A 16404-nucleotide genomic window follows, 5' to 3' on the forward strand; every position below is an offset into this window, starting at 1 on the left:
AAGGGTGGCTGAGATGGTGTTGTGATCACATATTAAGAGGAAGTTTAGGGTCTGTGTCTAACCAATTTAAAGATATCACTAAGGGCACAAAAACAGATGATGAAGTTCACAGACATCCGTTAGTCTATAAAAAGTAAATTACACCATGCATACAACCACAATCTAAATGGAGGATGGGGGGGAGAGGAAAGTTAACTCTTTAAGCCCTGCTTAATTCCACTAGTCAAAACCAGGTTCCTTACATTGTTATCAGTTTAAAGGGGGGGGGGAATAGTTTTTTAAAAGGACCCCCCCTTTTTTTTTTTTGCAAAAGTGATCCTTAAGGGTTAAAGTAAACCCTTAAGGGGTTTAACCTTTAAAACCTGCCTCCCCTCCCTGTACAGTCCCAATACGACAGGAAAACACTACTGCTAGCACTTTATATTGATATAATATGATTTTATTGAATTGTTTTAGAAGTTTTATGATATTTGAATGTTGTTAAGTTTTATTGTTGTAAGCCGCCCTCCTTAGGCAGGGAGGGCGGGGTACAAATTTGAATAAATAAATAAACAATACAAACTGCAGCTGCATGCACATTAATGTATCATGGCTACCACACAGTATTCTCCTGCTTCAGAGATGCATGCACAAAGGTGCACGTACACCAATTTCTTGCATGCTCCAATTTCCACACTTATTTTGATGAAGGACCCCACTCCCCCACACTCCTATTCAGTCCTTCCACTGAAAGGAACTAAGAATTTCTTGGGAGCAGAATTTCTTGTGCGCCCACCTGAACTCCCACACAGAGGACTGGGTGCTTCAGCCCAAAATCTGTCTCATGATTTTCAGCATGTTGACACCAGAGTGAGTACCTACCCTCCAAAATATAATCATAAAGCACAGGTTTGCCTGAGTATGTAGTTTAAGATTACAAAACTCAAGGCAAAATTTGAGTTTGAAGAAAGGCAGAATTACTCTCGACTGGCACAGAGACGGGAAACAGAGTGCAATCCATGCTGTAGTATAAAGTGATTTCTTCTCCTAGTATACTAGTTTATTTTACCCGACTTTATGAAAACATCAAAGCTTCTCTTATTAGTTCCAACCAAATCTCCCAGCCCTAATTAGGGAAATCCCATTTGGTTCAATCTTGAGAAGGAAAGTACAGAAAGAAAGTCAAAAAGAATCGAAGGGGATAATACAGACCTGGCAGTTAAAGAGTTCTTGGATTTACATAGTGAATATAAAAAAACCCACTCTTGTGCAATAAGAAGGCTTCACGTCAGAAATACCTTTAGTCCTCTTTGGACTTTGTTATCAAAGCTGAATATTGTGCAATTTCTGGAAAGCAGGTTAATGAAGGGTATTAGGAACCTTGCAGCCCTCTTACTTCCAGTGCATGAAACGCTGAAAGTAAGCTTCATTTTTATACAAACAAGAATACATCAAAGTCTTGGCTCTAACTCTAAGGTCCAACTCACAATATTTTTCTGCTAGAATCATGTCTTGCATCTACCTATGAGGAGGTGGGAAAGTTAGGCTATCACAATCACCACTGGAAGATCTCTGGTCAAGTGGACTGGTAGGAACTCACAACAGCAAAATGTTTTGCTTTTATTAATTCTGCTGGATGGTATGTCTTAGAAGTAGAGGATGATGGTTCCAATCCTCAAAAAAGCAGAAGTGTCACTGAAGATGGTAATTTTCTAGTTCTGCATATTAGGTAGCTCAGCCTGGTATGCTCAGATGCATTATGAATTGAGTGCCATTTCCCCAAGCTCAGGAGGTAAAATTAATTTTGTCAGAATTTAGGCTGACCATGTACAGAGGTACATTCTATAAATGAGAACCTTTTGACATGACAAAGTGCATACACTGACATGAACTGGGAAAGATCTCTCAGAAAAAAAGCAAGACACCCCCCCCCCCAAAGAGTTCTTTGAGAAAGCAAATAAATATCAAGCTGAATTCGGTTTCAGCTTTGGAGAATTAATCTACAAAAAAAAAAGTGATAAAATGCACCCTCAAATTGTAGACTGACATTCAAGTAAAGCTGTATGTCAAAAACCTGCTGTTAAAGTATGAGAGGAAAGCTCACAAGTGCAATTTACAGCTAGCTGTTATATTACTTAAGTGTTTTGTACTGGCCTACCAGGATCCTGTGCTTTTTCACACTTTAATCAATCTGCCAGAAAAGGTTATATGGAAGTCTGAGATACACTGTCATCACTGTCATCAATATGCTGATGACACCCACCTATACTTCACCTTTTCAACTCAATTAGGTGTGATAGAGGACATTTTGAATCTCCTTCAAGAAAGTACCTCCTTGAGTCAGTAATGGATGGGTTGGGGCTGATAAACTGAAGATTACAAAAAAGATGGGGGGTTTTCCTTGCCATTAGGTTTATAGCTGAGAAAGACATTGGGATAGTTGGCTGGCTTCTAATATTTATGAAATCCATATCCTGGCAGGGAAACTGGTGTATGTATGGATACCATTTATGTGCATCAAGAGATAGGCCTGTAGAACCAACAGTGAGAACTCTTATGATTTCTACAACATCCTGAAGGTAAGCACTAACACATACCCTGGTTATACAGAGCGAGACAAAGACAGAGGGCATACATTTGAAAGTAGGAGGTTAAAAACAGGCACTCCTACCTTCTGGTACTGCTTCCTGGCAATATAACCTCGTGAATATGACTGCAGGACCACAGTGGCTGCTCGTGTGCGGCGATACCGTTTGCGAATAATGTACATGCGCTGGAATTTCTGAATAATGATGGCTGCTCTGGTTCTTCGAAGAAAGGTGGCAAGACTGTACAAAAAAAAAGTGAAAAATAGTTGTTTGCATACAGCCTCCCAAGTAGTATTCAGGCAGTGTCATAACATTACTTTCTCTGAAAAGTTGCCTTTGGACTTTTGTAAGAGAATGGGGGTGAAACCCAAAATCCTCATAATTAAAACTTAAAATTCTAGCACAGCAAAACAGAGTTACAAACTGCTGAAGATCCTGGACAAATTATATGCATGCTTACTTCGGAGTAACTCCACTGAAGCAGTGGGGCTTATTGTGAGAAAGCATGGACAGGATTGATCCTGGTGTTCCTTACCTGATATACTTTAAGATGACACTGTAACCTATGTATATATTCACTTGTACCCCACATCTGTTACTTTGGGGCTACTGATAGGGCTGAGAGTGATCACTGTCCACTTGGCTTAATTTTAAGATTCTCTGATAAACTTTTCCCCACCGATTTAAAGAATCCCACTGATGGAATATTGTTTGGTGAAAGAAGAATCAGATGGTCACCAATGCGCCCTCTAAGCTGTGGAGTCTTGTGAGCAAAAATTCTACTTTGTGAGCGACTGACATTAAAGTTGTGAGCGAGCGATTTGGCTACTGCATAAATAAGTTTGCTCTGGAGCCATTCTGCCTGAGCTAAGACAAGAATCTGTGAGCTGGAGGCTAAAAAACTGTGAGCTAGCTCACACTAACTCAGCTTAGAGGAAACACTGATGGTCACCCCAGTTACGTTCCTCTGTCTCCCAGCTTCTGGAGAGTGGAGCTCTTATGAAGTTGTAACTAGAATTACTGCTGGACAACTCAAACATTCTAAAACGCTACAAGGACACAGTTACAAACATCTTAGACCAATCCTGGTCAGCAACAGGCCCCCATCCGCTAATATTTTCCTCTCTAGAGGCTGGTTTGATCAGGAATGCAGACACCACAGGAACAAGCTAATAAGATTCTCACAACAGGTGCGATCTAACAAGAGTGGGTCATCCATGGATTCCTTAATCACTATGAGACCTGCCCACAAAGAGCTTCTGAAGCAAAAGATCGCTTATGCTAGATCCCAATGGCAAGAGTTTGGTACAGCAGTACATTAAAAAAATGAGCCAGGGTTTTGGTTTCCTCAGGTATGGATAATACATCCTCACTGTTGCATGGCCAGATTTTGGCCAAAGACTGTCACTCTCACTTTAGCCAAATCTCTGGGGCTCCCTCTTTATCAGCTGACATTGTTAAGCAATCCTGGGTTTTGCCCCTTTTGATTATGGGGATGACCATACTTCCTTTCCAACCAGAGGGGAGAGGTCCAGAATAATTTATCTGTGTGAACACCTTAGCCGACACTGAGATCATTGGTGGGCCCCAGTGTCGGCTAAGGTGTTCACACAGATACATTATTCTGGACTTCTCCCCTCTGGTTGGAAAGAACTGTTGTTGGGTGTGGCCTATTATGCTAATGAGTTCCTGCTGGGCTTTTTCTACAAAAAAAGCCCTGGTTGAGATACAAAAGTGTTTAAAAGTTTACAGTGAAGTATATGCCTAACAGTGACACACGTGAAACACACAGAATGAAAATAGGGTATTGTCCAGGATGTTGCTTCAAGTGTATGGATGAGCAGTCCTGTATATTTGGGTGGTTGTGTTTTCCACAAGGACAGTAGTTCTCAGTTCTCTCTCTAAGGGGGAGGACATCTTAGGAAGGGTGGCTCCCATCAATCAGACACTCTCCGGAATCCTGTTGATGTAGATTTCGTGTAATATCCCTGCTGTTGTGTTCCTGGATTTATGTGGCAAGGCCTCTCTGGAAGACGAAAGTACTCTTCAAATTAGGAATTTCCTTGGGGAAAGTAGTCTCTTTGAAATGGTGTGTATTTTGATAGTGGAGTTGCTGGACATCAGAAGGTCTGTCTGGTACTCCGCCCCCTTTGCTGCCCTCCTTCGCACAGTCCCCACTGCTGAATTGGTGACTCTTGTGTGTGACTGTTTCTTTCACTCCCAGGCTTCTCGCCGTTCTGTCCCATGTATTGAATGGGTGCCCCACCAAGGTCCTATTACTAACCTGATAACCACTTGGCTTTTTATACTTGTCATGAGAAGAGTGTTGAAGTGCGTTGCCGTGCCCAGAATATGGTGGTACTCCTGGCTGTGTTCTGCAGCTCCTGTCACCTAACCACTCTCTTCTGCGTTTGTGTGTGTTTTCCTTTCTGTGCTACTGTGAAATGCCTCTTAAAGAAAGCCACAGTCTTTGTGGATGTGGCTTCATTTCAGGCTAATAATAATAATAATAATAATAATAATAATAATAATAATAATAATAATAATAATAATAATAATAATAATAATAATAATAATAATAATAATAATAATAATAATATTTACTAATCTCCCCATGTCAGTTCACGACCAGCTCTGGGCAGTGTACAAGGCAAATGCCATAAAATATACAAAAACATTAAACATTCAATTAATAGCTTGATAAAAATCACAGTACAAAGGAAATAGTGCAAGATGGCGTTTTTCCTATAATATTGTTTGCCCCAATTCCGGACTGCCAGGCAATGTTCCCTCTAAGGTGTGGAGTCTTGTGAGCAAAAATTCTACTTTGTGAGCTACTGGCCTTAAAGTTGTGAGCGAGCGATTTGGCCACTGCATAAATCAGTTTGCCCTGGAGCCCCCCTTCCTGAGCTAAGACAAAACTGTGTGAGCCAGAGGCTGAAAAACTGTGAGCTAGCTCACACTAACTCAGCTTAGAGGGAACACTGCTGCCAGCCCCTTTTCCGGGTCGGGGGAAAGGGAATTCAGAGCAAAAAAGAGAGGCAGTTGGGAGTAAGCAGTGAAGTGGCTAAATCTGTGGATGATACGAAGTTGTTCAGGGTGGTGAAAACCAGTGAGGATTGTGAGGCACTCCAAGGGGATCTGTCAAGGATGGGCGAGTGGGCGTCAACATGGCAAATGGGGTTCAATGTGGCCAAGTGCAAGGTGATGCACATTGGAGCCAAAAATCCTAACTATAAATACACGTTGATGGGGTCTGAACTGGCAGAGACTGAGCAAGAGAGAGATCTTGGAGTTGTAGTAGATAACTCACTGAAAATGTCGAGACAGTGTGTGACTGCAATAAAGAAGGCCAATGCTATGCTGGGGATTATTAGGAAGGGTATTGTAAACAGATCAGCCAATATCATAATGCCCCTATATAAATCAGTGGTGAGACCTCATTTGGAATACTGTGTGCAGTTCTGGTCACCACACCTTAAAAAGGATATTATAGCTTTGGGAAAAGTGCAGAAAAGGGCAACTCGAATGATAAAAGGGTTGGAACACTTTCCCTATGAGGGTGCTTAGGGCTCTTTAGCTTTGAGAAAAGACGACTGAGGGGTGACATGATTGAGGTTTACAAGATTATGCATGGGAAAGAGCAGGTAGAGAAAGAGGTACTTTTCTCCCTTTCTCACAATACAAGAACTCGTGGGCACTCCATGAAATTGCTGAGCGGTCGGGTTAGAATGGATAAAAGGAAGTACTTCTTCACCCAAAGAGTGATTAACACATGGAATTCACTGCCACAGGAGGTGGTGGCGGCTACAAGCATGGACGGCTTCAAAAGGGAATTAGATAGGCATATGGAGCAGAGGTCCATCAGTGGCTATTAGCCACAAGGTATAGATAGGGGCTCTGGAGCAAGTGATGCTCTGTCTTCTTGGTGCTTGGGGGGGCCAACAGTGGGAGGGCTTCTAATGTCCTGGCCCCACTGGTGGATCTCCTGATGGCACTTGGTATTTTGGCCACTGTGTGACAGAGTGTTGGACTAGATGGGCCTTTGGCCTGATACAACATTGGCATCTCTTATGTTCTTATGTTCTTAAAGTATAGTCATCCCCATATTCAAAGGGGGCAAAAAACAGGATCCACAAAATTATCGTCCCATTAGCCTGTTGGATATTACTTCCAAGCTTTATAGCAAATTTCTTCTGGGAAAGCTGGAGGAATGGGAAAAGGCTAATCAGGTTATTTACCATGAACAAGCTGGTTTCAGAAAGAGCCAATGTACCCTCAATCACTGTCTGATTGCGACACTACACTATCTTGCTACACACTGTATTAAGGATACCACCAGACATCTCTATGCAGCTTTTGTTGATCTAGAAGCTACTTTTGAAACAGTGGCTACAGAAAGACTTTGGTTCAAGCTGGCATGCACCAACACTGATAAACGTCTTTTGCTCTTGACAAGGGAACTTCATTTTGATGTGTCTGCCAAAATTAGAGCAGGGATCTTTAGCTCCCTGACATAATATTTCTATGACTAGAGAAGTGAAACAAGGCTGTGTTCTTGCCCCTTTGCTTTTGATATTAATGATATTATTAAGAAGCTCTCTGGTCTAGATTTTTGCCCTCCCACCTTTGGTTCTCAGAAAATTTCAATTTTTATGTGTGCAGATGATATGGTTCTGCTGTCTCTTACTTGCAATGGCTTAAGAAGATTGCTGTGCTGGTTTAGCAACTATTGTAAAGAAGAGTCCTTAAATATCAGCTATTCAAAGACCAAGGTGATGGCCTTTGGTTCGCATCAAAGTAATTTCCACTGGTCAATTGATCATTTTTCAGTTGACCAATGCAGAAGCTTTAAATATCTGGGTATTACCTTTAGTGATGCTCTTTCTTGGAAGGCCCCTTTGGTTTCTACAAAATCGTCCGGACAAAGGGGACCATCCTAAAATTTTATTGCACTAAAGGGTGCTTCTTGATTGGGCCTGCTCTGAAAAAGTCTGAAAAAATCGCTCAAGTTCTTTACGGTGTAGAAGTCTGGGGATGAAATGACGCCCTGATTGCTAACCTGGAGAAAATTCAGAACCTCTTTATGAGAAAGCTCTTGGCACTTCCCCACAGCACTCCTGCTGCTTTGGTGAGAGCTGAATTAGGACTTCCATCCATTCGGGCCCATGTGCACATTGCGCTAATTAACTATTGGCATAAACTAAGGAGAATTCCAACTAGTCCTCTTTCGAGTCTCTGTTTTACTCTATTCCAACAAGATCAGATTACTAATTATAACAAAACATCTTAATACGCCATCGTAAGCAACGAACTGCAGAACTGAATAGAACCTTATGATTTTATGTTTTAACTTATTATGAAATGATGTATATTGTTTTATCGGTTTTATTGGCAAATGGGCCACTGCTGTAGCCGCCCGAGGGTGGGGTATAAATTGAATTAATAAAACAAACAAATAAATAAAAATCCTTCATAAATATAATAAAATCCTTCTTCTTCTAAGTTGCTTGATGTTATTCGAGCAGTCACTCCAACTGACTTCAACTGTCGGACCTGGGTATTAGCGCATGATGCCATTTTTGACAGGCAAGTTATTTTAAGTTCCAAATTCTCTCCTTGTTTTAAATTAAGTAAAAAGGATCATAACAGAGCACACTATCTATCCAACATTACCTTCTACAAACTTTGTTCAGCCCTCACAGCCATTCGTTTCCACACTATGCAATCCACCATGCTTGTAGGATGTTATATAAATAAACCAGTGGAACAGTGTCTATACATCTGTGGAGCCCCAGAACTGGAAGAGCTTTCCCACTATCTGCCTTTCTGTCCCCTATATAGAGTCCCCAGGCAAAAAAATTTAGATTCAATCTTGGCCAGTTTAGGCCCAATTTCTACAACAGAGAAAATTTTATTTCTTCTTCTGGAGATAGTACCTTCAGTATCTATTGAGGTTGCTCTTTTGCCCTAGCTGCTAAGAACATTCAGTCAAGATTACAGCTTGCAGCCTAGGCTAATGGTTTGTGATAGTTCCTTTTATTGTTGGCTGAATATTCACAGGTTTTATAGAATTAATTTTAGTAAAATAATTTTAACTGTTCTGCAATAGCCTCTTTTAGCACTGTCTGGAAGCAACCTGGTTTAATGTTTTTCTATTTTGTTCATGTTTGTTGCTTAACCTCTTTTTATTTCTTGGTTGTAAACTGAGTTTGTAATAGCCTTTGGCCCCATGCAATAAATCTGATTTTTTTAAAATGTACCTATATATATAGAAGACAACCTGTGAATATCATCCAGTCTCTGTTCAGCTCTGGTTATTTCTCCCCTCCAGTTTCTTATACCAATATTTTTAGAATTTTACATTGATTTTACTGTTGTTTATTTATATTGGTTTTAAATTCTGTTAGCTGTTATATGACATCTAACTTATTTAAATCAAGTTATTCTACATTGTTAGCCGTCTCAAGCCATGTTTGCTGTAGGAGAGACAGGATATAAATTTGAAAAATAAATAAGTAGACAACAAGAGAACTGAAAGTTGACCCTTAGCATGTGGAAAGTCAATTTCTTCAGAGTAGGCACTATGGATGTGAACAGGTCCTTTCAAGCACTTTCAATTTGCCTCATCTTTGCTGCCTTTGACCAGAGTCCAAACACTGCCCCTAAAATCAGAGAAGATCTTCATAGGCCTCTTTCTTCCTCTCCTAAAACTACTCCTGTTCTGACATGGGCCCAGCTAACCTGTAAAAGCCAGGAAGAGTCAGACAATGGCAACCATGTCCTACCTGGCCTGTTGGTATGCTTATTTTTTCTGCTCAATCACTGAACCAGCGTCTAAGGAAACATTTTCTGAGATCCTTGATGACTGAAATTCTCTTTTGGAAGTCCAAACAAACAAGATACTGAAAATACAGCATTCGTATTCTGTTCTTAGCTCAGTTTACAACCCTTCAAGCCTCCAGGCATTTACTGTGGTCCACACCAGGCACTCACCCGCCTTGTTTTTATAATCCCAGCTGGGTAGCAAAAACAAAGAGTATTTGAGTACGGCTGCCAACTCCAACTTGGGAATTCCTGGAGTTCTGGGGGGTGATGCCTGAGGAACATGGTGTTCAGTGGGGATGTGATGTCATATAGTCTGCTCTCCAAATATGCTTATTTTTTCTGGTCAATCACTGAACCAGCGTCTAAGGAAACATTTTCTGAGATCCTTGATGACTGAAATTCTCTTTTGGAAGTCCAAACAAACAAGATACTGAAAATACAGCATTCGTATTCTGTTCTTAGCTCAGTTTACAACCCTTCAAGCCTCCAGGCATTTACTGTGGTCCACACCAGGCACTCACCCGCCTTGTTTTTATAATCCCAGCTGGGTAGCAAAAACAAAGAGTATTTGAGTACGGCTGCCAACTCCAACTTGGGAATTCCTGGAGTTCTGGGGGGTGATGCCTGAGGAACATGGTGTTCAGTGGGGATGTGATGTCATATAGTCTGCTCTCCAAAGCTCCCATTTCCTCCAGGGGAAACTGCTCTCTGTACTCTGGGGTTCAGTTGTAACTCCAGTCTCCACCATAAGAACCCTAATATTAAGCCTTGAGTAGGCTGCAGTCAGCTTGGGGATCACAGACAGTGCAGCTTGATGTATATTTATACCAAGCAGTACAGGGAGAAAACCTGAAAATTCTGATGAGTGCTCTATTTAAAGCCATCTGCAATGAGATCAAAGTGAGCTCCCCAGGTGTGCAGCTCACCATCGTGCCTGGTATCCTCTGACGTATCTCTGGATAGTGATGGCTGCCTTCCTCATGCGGAGGTACTTCTTCCTCATCAGCCACCCCCTGATGGTCTTCTGGATGCGGACACAAGCGGCTCGGAGTTTATCCGACCTTATTTTTTCCAAATAAGCTACTTGGCCAGCACGGAAAAATATTTTCGTCTTCCCAAACTGGTACTTATCTGTGTCCTATTTTCAAAATGAAATGTACAATCAGTGACAAACTGGGAAGGAAGGAAGGAAGGAAGGAAGGAAGGAAGGAAGGAAGGAAGGAAGGAAGGAAGCTCAGTGATATCAAAATTAGCAGAGAGGCAAGAAAGAAACCCCAATAGTGAATTCTGGAAATTAAATAAAGGAGCAGGATTTTTAAAAATCCTATTATATCCCGTAGCTTTACAGAATTGAAGTATTTAGGGAAACACAGAATGTTAAGTACAGAGAAGGGCAACCAAGATGATTAGGGGGTTGGAGCACCTTCGCTATGAGGAAAGGCTGAAGACTCTGAGACTTTTGAGTTTAGAAAAGAGATGACTGAGGGGGGACATGATAGAGGTTTATAAAATTATGCATGGGGTGGAGAGAGTTGACAAAGATAAATTTTCTCCCTTTCCCAAAATATTAGAACATGTGGGCATCCAAAGGAGCTGATGGGCAGTAGACTCAGGATCGATAAAAAGAAATACTTCTTTACACAGAGAGTGTTTATAATGTGGAAATCACTGCCAGAGGATGTAGTACTGGCTATAGGAATAAACAGCTTTAGAAGGGGATTAAATAGATCCATGGAGGATATGTCTATCATTGGCTACTAGCTATGGTGACTGAGGGGAACCTCCACATTCAGAGGCACTAAACCTCTGAATCCCAGTGCCAGGAGGCAACATCAGGGGAAGGCCTTGGCATCTGTGCTGTGCTGTTGGCCCTCCAGAGGAACAGGCTGGTCACTGTGTGAGACATGAGGCTGGACAAGGTGGACCACTGGTCTGATCCAGCAGGGCTCTTCTTCTGTTTTGGGAGATGTACTTTTTAAGAGCAAAGCTGGCCATTTTAAGTTTCTGCAATCATTAAGGATTTAAACCTTTTGGACAAAAGCAATCAATAGGCAACAAATTCTGTTAATCGGATTTCTGTTTCACCCCTGTTAGAAACTGTCATGAGTGCAACTTTAAATGGAACGGTAATATGGAAATGGTTTTTAAAAAGAATAAAAGCCCAGGGCACTCATTTAGATTCCACCCTCTTTTATCTTTTCACAGATCCCCTCCATGCCGATCTGCCAGTATAAGACACTAATAGATTACTGAAATGAATAGGAAGGTCCCTGGGAACAGATTTTTTTGAAGCACCGTAACGTTACTACCAGAATCAGCTTCTCCAGGACATTTTTACACGTCTGCTTCCTGTCCCCGAGGACATCTTTCTGTTTCATCAGGACACGATAGCGGCTGAAGAATTCTTGATATGTCCACCTAGTTTCAAGAAGCAAAATGGTGTTAGCTGAATCTCACACACACACACACACACACACACACACACACACACACACACTGTCTCCTTATCCTTCCAAACATCTTGACCCCCCACAGGCTTACCTTGAGGGGAAACCTGCAGCGCTAATTCGGATGGTTTCCAGCACACCACAAGCTCTAAGCTGCTGTACAGTCCGCTTTTCATCAAACCTATATATAAAAATATTGTTAAAAACATGTCTTCTCGATTGGAAGGTCTGGTGTAGTTCAAAATGATGCAAAGCGAGTGCTTGAGGCAGAACGGTGGACCAAGTGGGTCCACTAATTGGTAGGGAGCAGAAAAGGCTCTAGTAGTAGCTTGCTAAGAAATAAACGGAGACCTCCACCAATAATAGTAGTGATGCAATGGTAACAGGAGGGTCAAATGCAGTCAACTGGATTGCACCATTCACTCCTCAAAGGATTCACATACATATATTACGTTTACGTCCTGCCCTTTCTCCGAAGAGATAACAGTGGCCGATATGAGGTTTTCCCAGTTGCATCCTCACAAAAACAGTGTGTGGTAGGCTAGGCTAGGCGGTAGTGGCTCACCCAGGACACTTGTGGTCCAGCCCTGATCTGATTCCACATCTCACCCTTTGAATTCCACCATTTAATCCACAATCCTGCATGGGCATTCTGACACGGACAGAGCTCAGAAACAGGCACAGATGGCAGTTCAACTAGGCATGATTACTGATGTACCAGAAGAAGAGTGTAGAACGAGACATTGCTTGCTCAGAGGAGCCGCCTTGGTGCTGCTGCTGCACTACAGCTGGCTCACCCAAATATAAACATGGGCCAGTCAGAAGTGACATCAGGCCAATGTCACGATGGGAGCAACGTAACCAACAAGGGCACAGTTCATGTACCTTGCCCTGGGCTACCCCAGGCACAGAAATACCTAGTTATGCTACTTTCTGGTCTCCCACTACCTCAAGATCTAACGTCCAGCAAGGCAGAGGCTAAGAGTTCACCATCACAAATAACTGTAATAGCAGCCAGGAGGTGGACTATCCACGTACCTATTTGACAAATCTCTGCTATCGGTCTGGTACAAGATTTATTAGTGGTTGATCATGCTTTGGATTCAGCTTGTGAAAACAACAGGGGGACACGGGTCCTGGGCATGTCCTGGGCTCCATATCGCTGTTCAGGGCTTTGCTAGAGAAAAGCAGGGAAAGCGCCAGAGGGAGGAAGGGTGCTCCTAGTCTATTAGAAAGCTTGGAAATCTTTTCCGTGGCCGGCCTGCGACTGCGCAGTCCCCCCATGTGGGACTGCACAGAAGCCACGGCGATGAACATGACTTTCCACTGTGCCTCTTTCGTTTGAAAACTAGAGCCAATGTCTGCGCTGCCAAAATGCTCCTGCAGACCATGCATTACAGAAATCCAAAATACAGAAAGGATTTATACTTTTCGCCAGCTTGCAAGTAATTCCTGGATTCTCTTCATAAACATGGCTGACTCACAAGCAGATGTGAAAAGAAATCATTACATTCCAGCACAGAATGATCTCACAGGAGCACAAACTGTAAAGTGTCCTGACCTGCAAGATACATGTCTACGCCCAAGAAGCCTTCCATGTCCTGTCCCAAACAAGCGGTAGCATGTGCAGGCTTTTTTCCTACTGTACTTCTGATAGACAAGCATCACACTTTACGTAATGTGCAAGCCAACTTACATGAATGGAAATTTGAAGTCATTTGGCTTAATACACCGGACGTAATGTGGAGTTGTGGCATTAAGGGTCTCCATCAGGAGCTGCAGAGAATTTCGAAACTACAGCAAAGAGAACAAAAAAGAAAACTGAAACAGAAAAACAGAGAATCGTTCTCTGGCCGCTTTCTGACCTGCCTCATTCTATAGGCTGCAGAGCTCCTCGGCCCAGCCACGTGAAAGAACTTTCCAGGCAAATGTAAGCCACAGCACTAAATAATGCAGGGCCACCTATGGTCTGCATCTCCCGTATTGATTGAATCGATTTGCCCTGGGTTTATTTCAATCTTCCAGGAAGTCAAGTATCCCATACTTAAAGTGATGTTTTACTGCGGGGCGCTAGTGTCTGTCTGGGCTAGCTGACTGCTAGGCAACAAAATATCTCCATTTGATAAATGACACAAGGATTAATCTAGATTAATTGCTGTGTAAATTGAACAAAGTTTTATTCAAAGTTTTATTCAAAGTGTAAGCTTCGGTGTGCAAAGCACACTTCTTCAGACAAATTGCCTGTGTAAACTGTGTAAAGAGTTATAGCATCTCTTCCCTCTTCCTGCCCTATATCATAAGGGATACCCCTGATCACAGAACTACACATTCCACAACTACACACAGCCGAAAGGGTGGCTGCAGTAATGGCAGCAACTAATTTCACCGACCTGATGCCCCACTGTTTTCTTATGTTCTTTGCTTGCTTGGGCTGTCTTAGACTTGGTTGGTTTAACAGCTGTTCGAGACAACGGTGTGCGGCCGGAGGGTGTTGCCGAAGTGGGGCTGATGGCCTTCACGTCCAGAAACAGCTCAGACAGCATCTTAAGCTGGTTCAGACACAGGGAATAAAAACGTCATCTCTGAATTAGAGAGAGGGAGGGAACTCCAAAGGGCAGTGAAAAGGAGGAACCAAAAGGGAAGCGGGAGATCGTCTCAAACAAGATAACATCCTAAGCTTTACCGTGCTCCAGTGACTAATCTGAAAAACCGTGGGAGAAATTTAGCCTCTAATTTTGCTTCGCAAGAACAAGTCGATGTAAATAAGCATACCTTCTTCATTTACCTGTAGTAATTATTTATTCTGTTTTAGGGTTCCTATCTATCGAAGGCTTTTTTCATTGGTCCATTTGACATGCTCCCTTTGGCAGAACTTCATGGTACATTTGCAGGGATCCCCCGGGAGCAAAGATAATGCACACGGGCAGCTCAGATGGTGGAGATCTCCTGCATTTTCCCCTGCAATCTGTATACTAAACCCAGCGCTTCCATGCTACTTCTGGGAATTTATCCTTAACATTCTGTGGATTATCATCTTTTAAACATTCTTTCAGGTAATGATAGAAAGGTTACAAAAGCGGTCCCTAAATACATTTAAATCCCAGCTCTGAGCATTCACACCAAAGTATTGCTGCCTTCAGGATGGAGTTCAATTTTACCTTTACGTACAAATATATGTTGTTCTGAATGAATCAAAGAATCACAGAGTTGGAAGAGGCCATACAGGCCATCTAGTCCTATCCGCTGCTCAATGCAGGGATGTATTAATTCTTTTCATATGAATTTATTTTATATATTAAACATAGTTTTATAATCTCCTTGTATAATAGAGACCCGATAGCTTCATTTTGAGAGTCCAACAAGCCAGTGGGCTTTTTGGACATTTTCCTAGAATAAAACGAGAGAAAACTTTCTTCATAGAAGTCAGACAACATTTACCTGATCTTAAATTAGCAGCACAGATGTTACATACATGGTCTCCTAACTAAAATTAGGAAGATTACAGCCAAAGAGAAATTTAAGAGAGCATGCTGTAGAAAGTGAAGCATCACACGTCCCACGTAACGGTTTAATCAGTGGAATACACTGAAGTTGCCATCACTGCAGTCATGCTCACTCCTAAACTGGAAAGTTTGATATTCCAATTTTCCCCCTTTCTGGGTAATGGGATTCTTCCCCCCCCCCCGGCTCCACCACTGTAGACCATGGAAAACAATGTAGTCAGTAGTCACCAGGCAAAGATATCCCATCACTGAGGAAAAGTGGATTCAGGTGGAACACAACCACATTCAAATGTCTCAAAAGAGTCTCACCGAAGTGAAACGTGCCAACTAAGAAGAAAAACAAGCCAAGAAAACAAAGCACTTCACAAGTCAGGGAAACAAAGCAATTCACATGCCAGGTCAGGCTTGGTGTTGCAGAAGGGTGGCTAACAATCTAAATGGAACCACCGCTTTGGATCTTTTGCTGATCCGTAACAAAGGCAAAGAAGGGAAGCAAGACCTATGGCGGGGCATGCTTTGGCAGGCTGAACATTTGTAGGAACAGGCAATGTGTGTTTCCGTGCGATGCCATTTGGGGAAGTATGTTTTTGCCTTGCACTGGCCAACTGCACCCTTTTTTCACATGCTCGGGTGCAAAACGTCTAACTGCTGTGCCGCTTGCAAATGCCAGCAATCTTGGACACCGTTGCAGGAAGGCCTCACAGTCAATGAGGTCGACTGAAGCATTAACTGTGTACAAGCAGGCACCTAAGAATGTGTCCACACCAGCCCTTTTGTCGCATGTCACTGCATTTCCTTTTTGTCCCTCACTTCAAACACTTCCAGTTCCAAATGCACATCCTCCTGCCAGAATTGCAGGCTTGGTTTTTGTTTTTTAAATTAAAAAGAATACTAAATTTGCAAGAACTGTACCTATGCAATTGTACGCCCCTCCAAAATGTTATATGCAGTGTGCCGAAAAAGTGGGGAAGGGGCTTGAAACGGAATTGTGAAGTATCTAATTTTAGTTTCTAGGTGAATGAGTGCACATCTGCCACTTTTAAAAACTAGAACGATACA

The 16404-nt window shown here is 42.3% G+C and overlaps 1 protein-coding gene across 1 annotated transcript in view; it reads right to left on the reverse strand.

The window, feature by feature from the left end:
* The window catches only part of MYO5A (myosin VA), a 124038-nt gene that overhangs the window by 40059 nt on the left and 67575 nt on the right, over window positions 1–16404 (reverse strand). The window contains exons 15-20 of the mRNA XM_015418672.1: window positions 14233–14391; window positions 13539–13636; window positions 11937–12023; window positions 11705–11813; window positions 10322–10533; window positions 2651–2807 (exon numbers count right to left, since the gene is read on the reverse strand). Of these exons, the coding sequence (XP_015274158.1) occupies window positions 2651–2807; window positions 10322–10533; window positions 11705–11813; window positions 11937–12023; window positions 13539–13636; window positions 14233–14391 (822 nt within the window). The remainder of the gene's footprint in view (window positions 1–2650; window positions 2808–10321; window positions 10534–11704; window positions 11814–11936; window positions 12024–13538; window positions 13637–14232; window positions 14392–16404) is intronic.

Source organism: Gekko japonicus, unplaced genomic scaffold, assembly GCF_001447785.1.
Source record: "Gekko japonicus isolate JY-2015 unplaced genomic scaffold, Gekko_japonicus_V1.1 scaffold150, whole genome shotgun sequence".
NCBI classification, from domain to species: Eukaryota; Metazoa; Chordata; class Lepidosauria; order Squamata; family Gekkonidae; genus Gekko; species Gekko japonicus.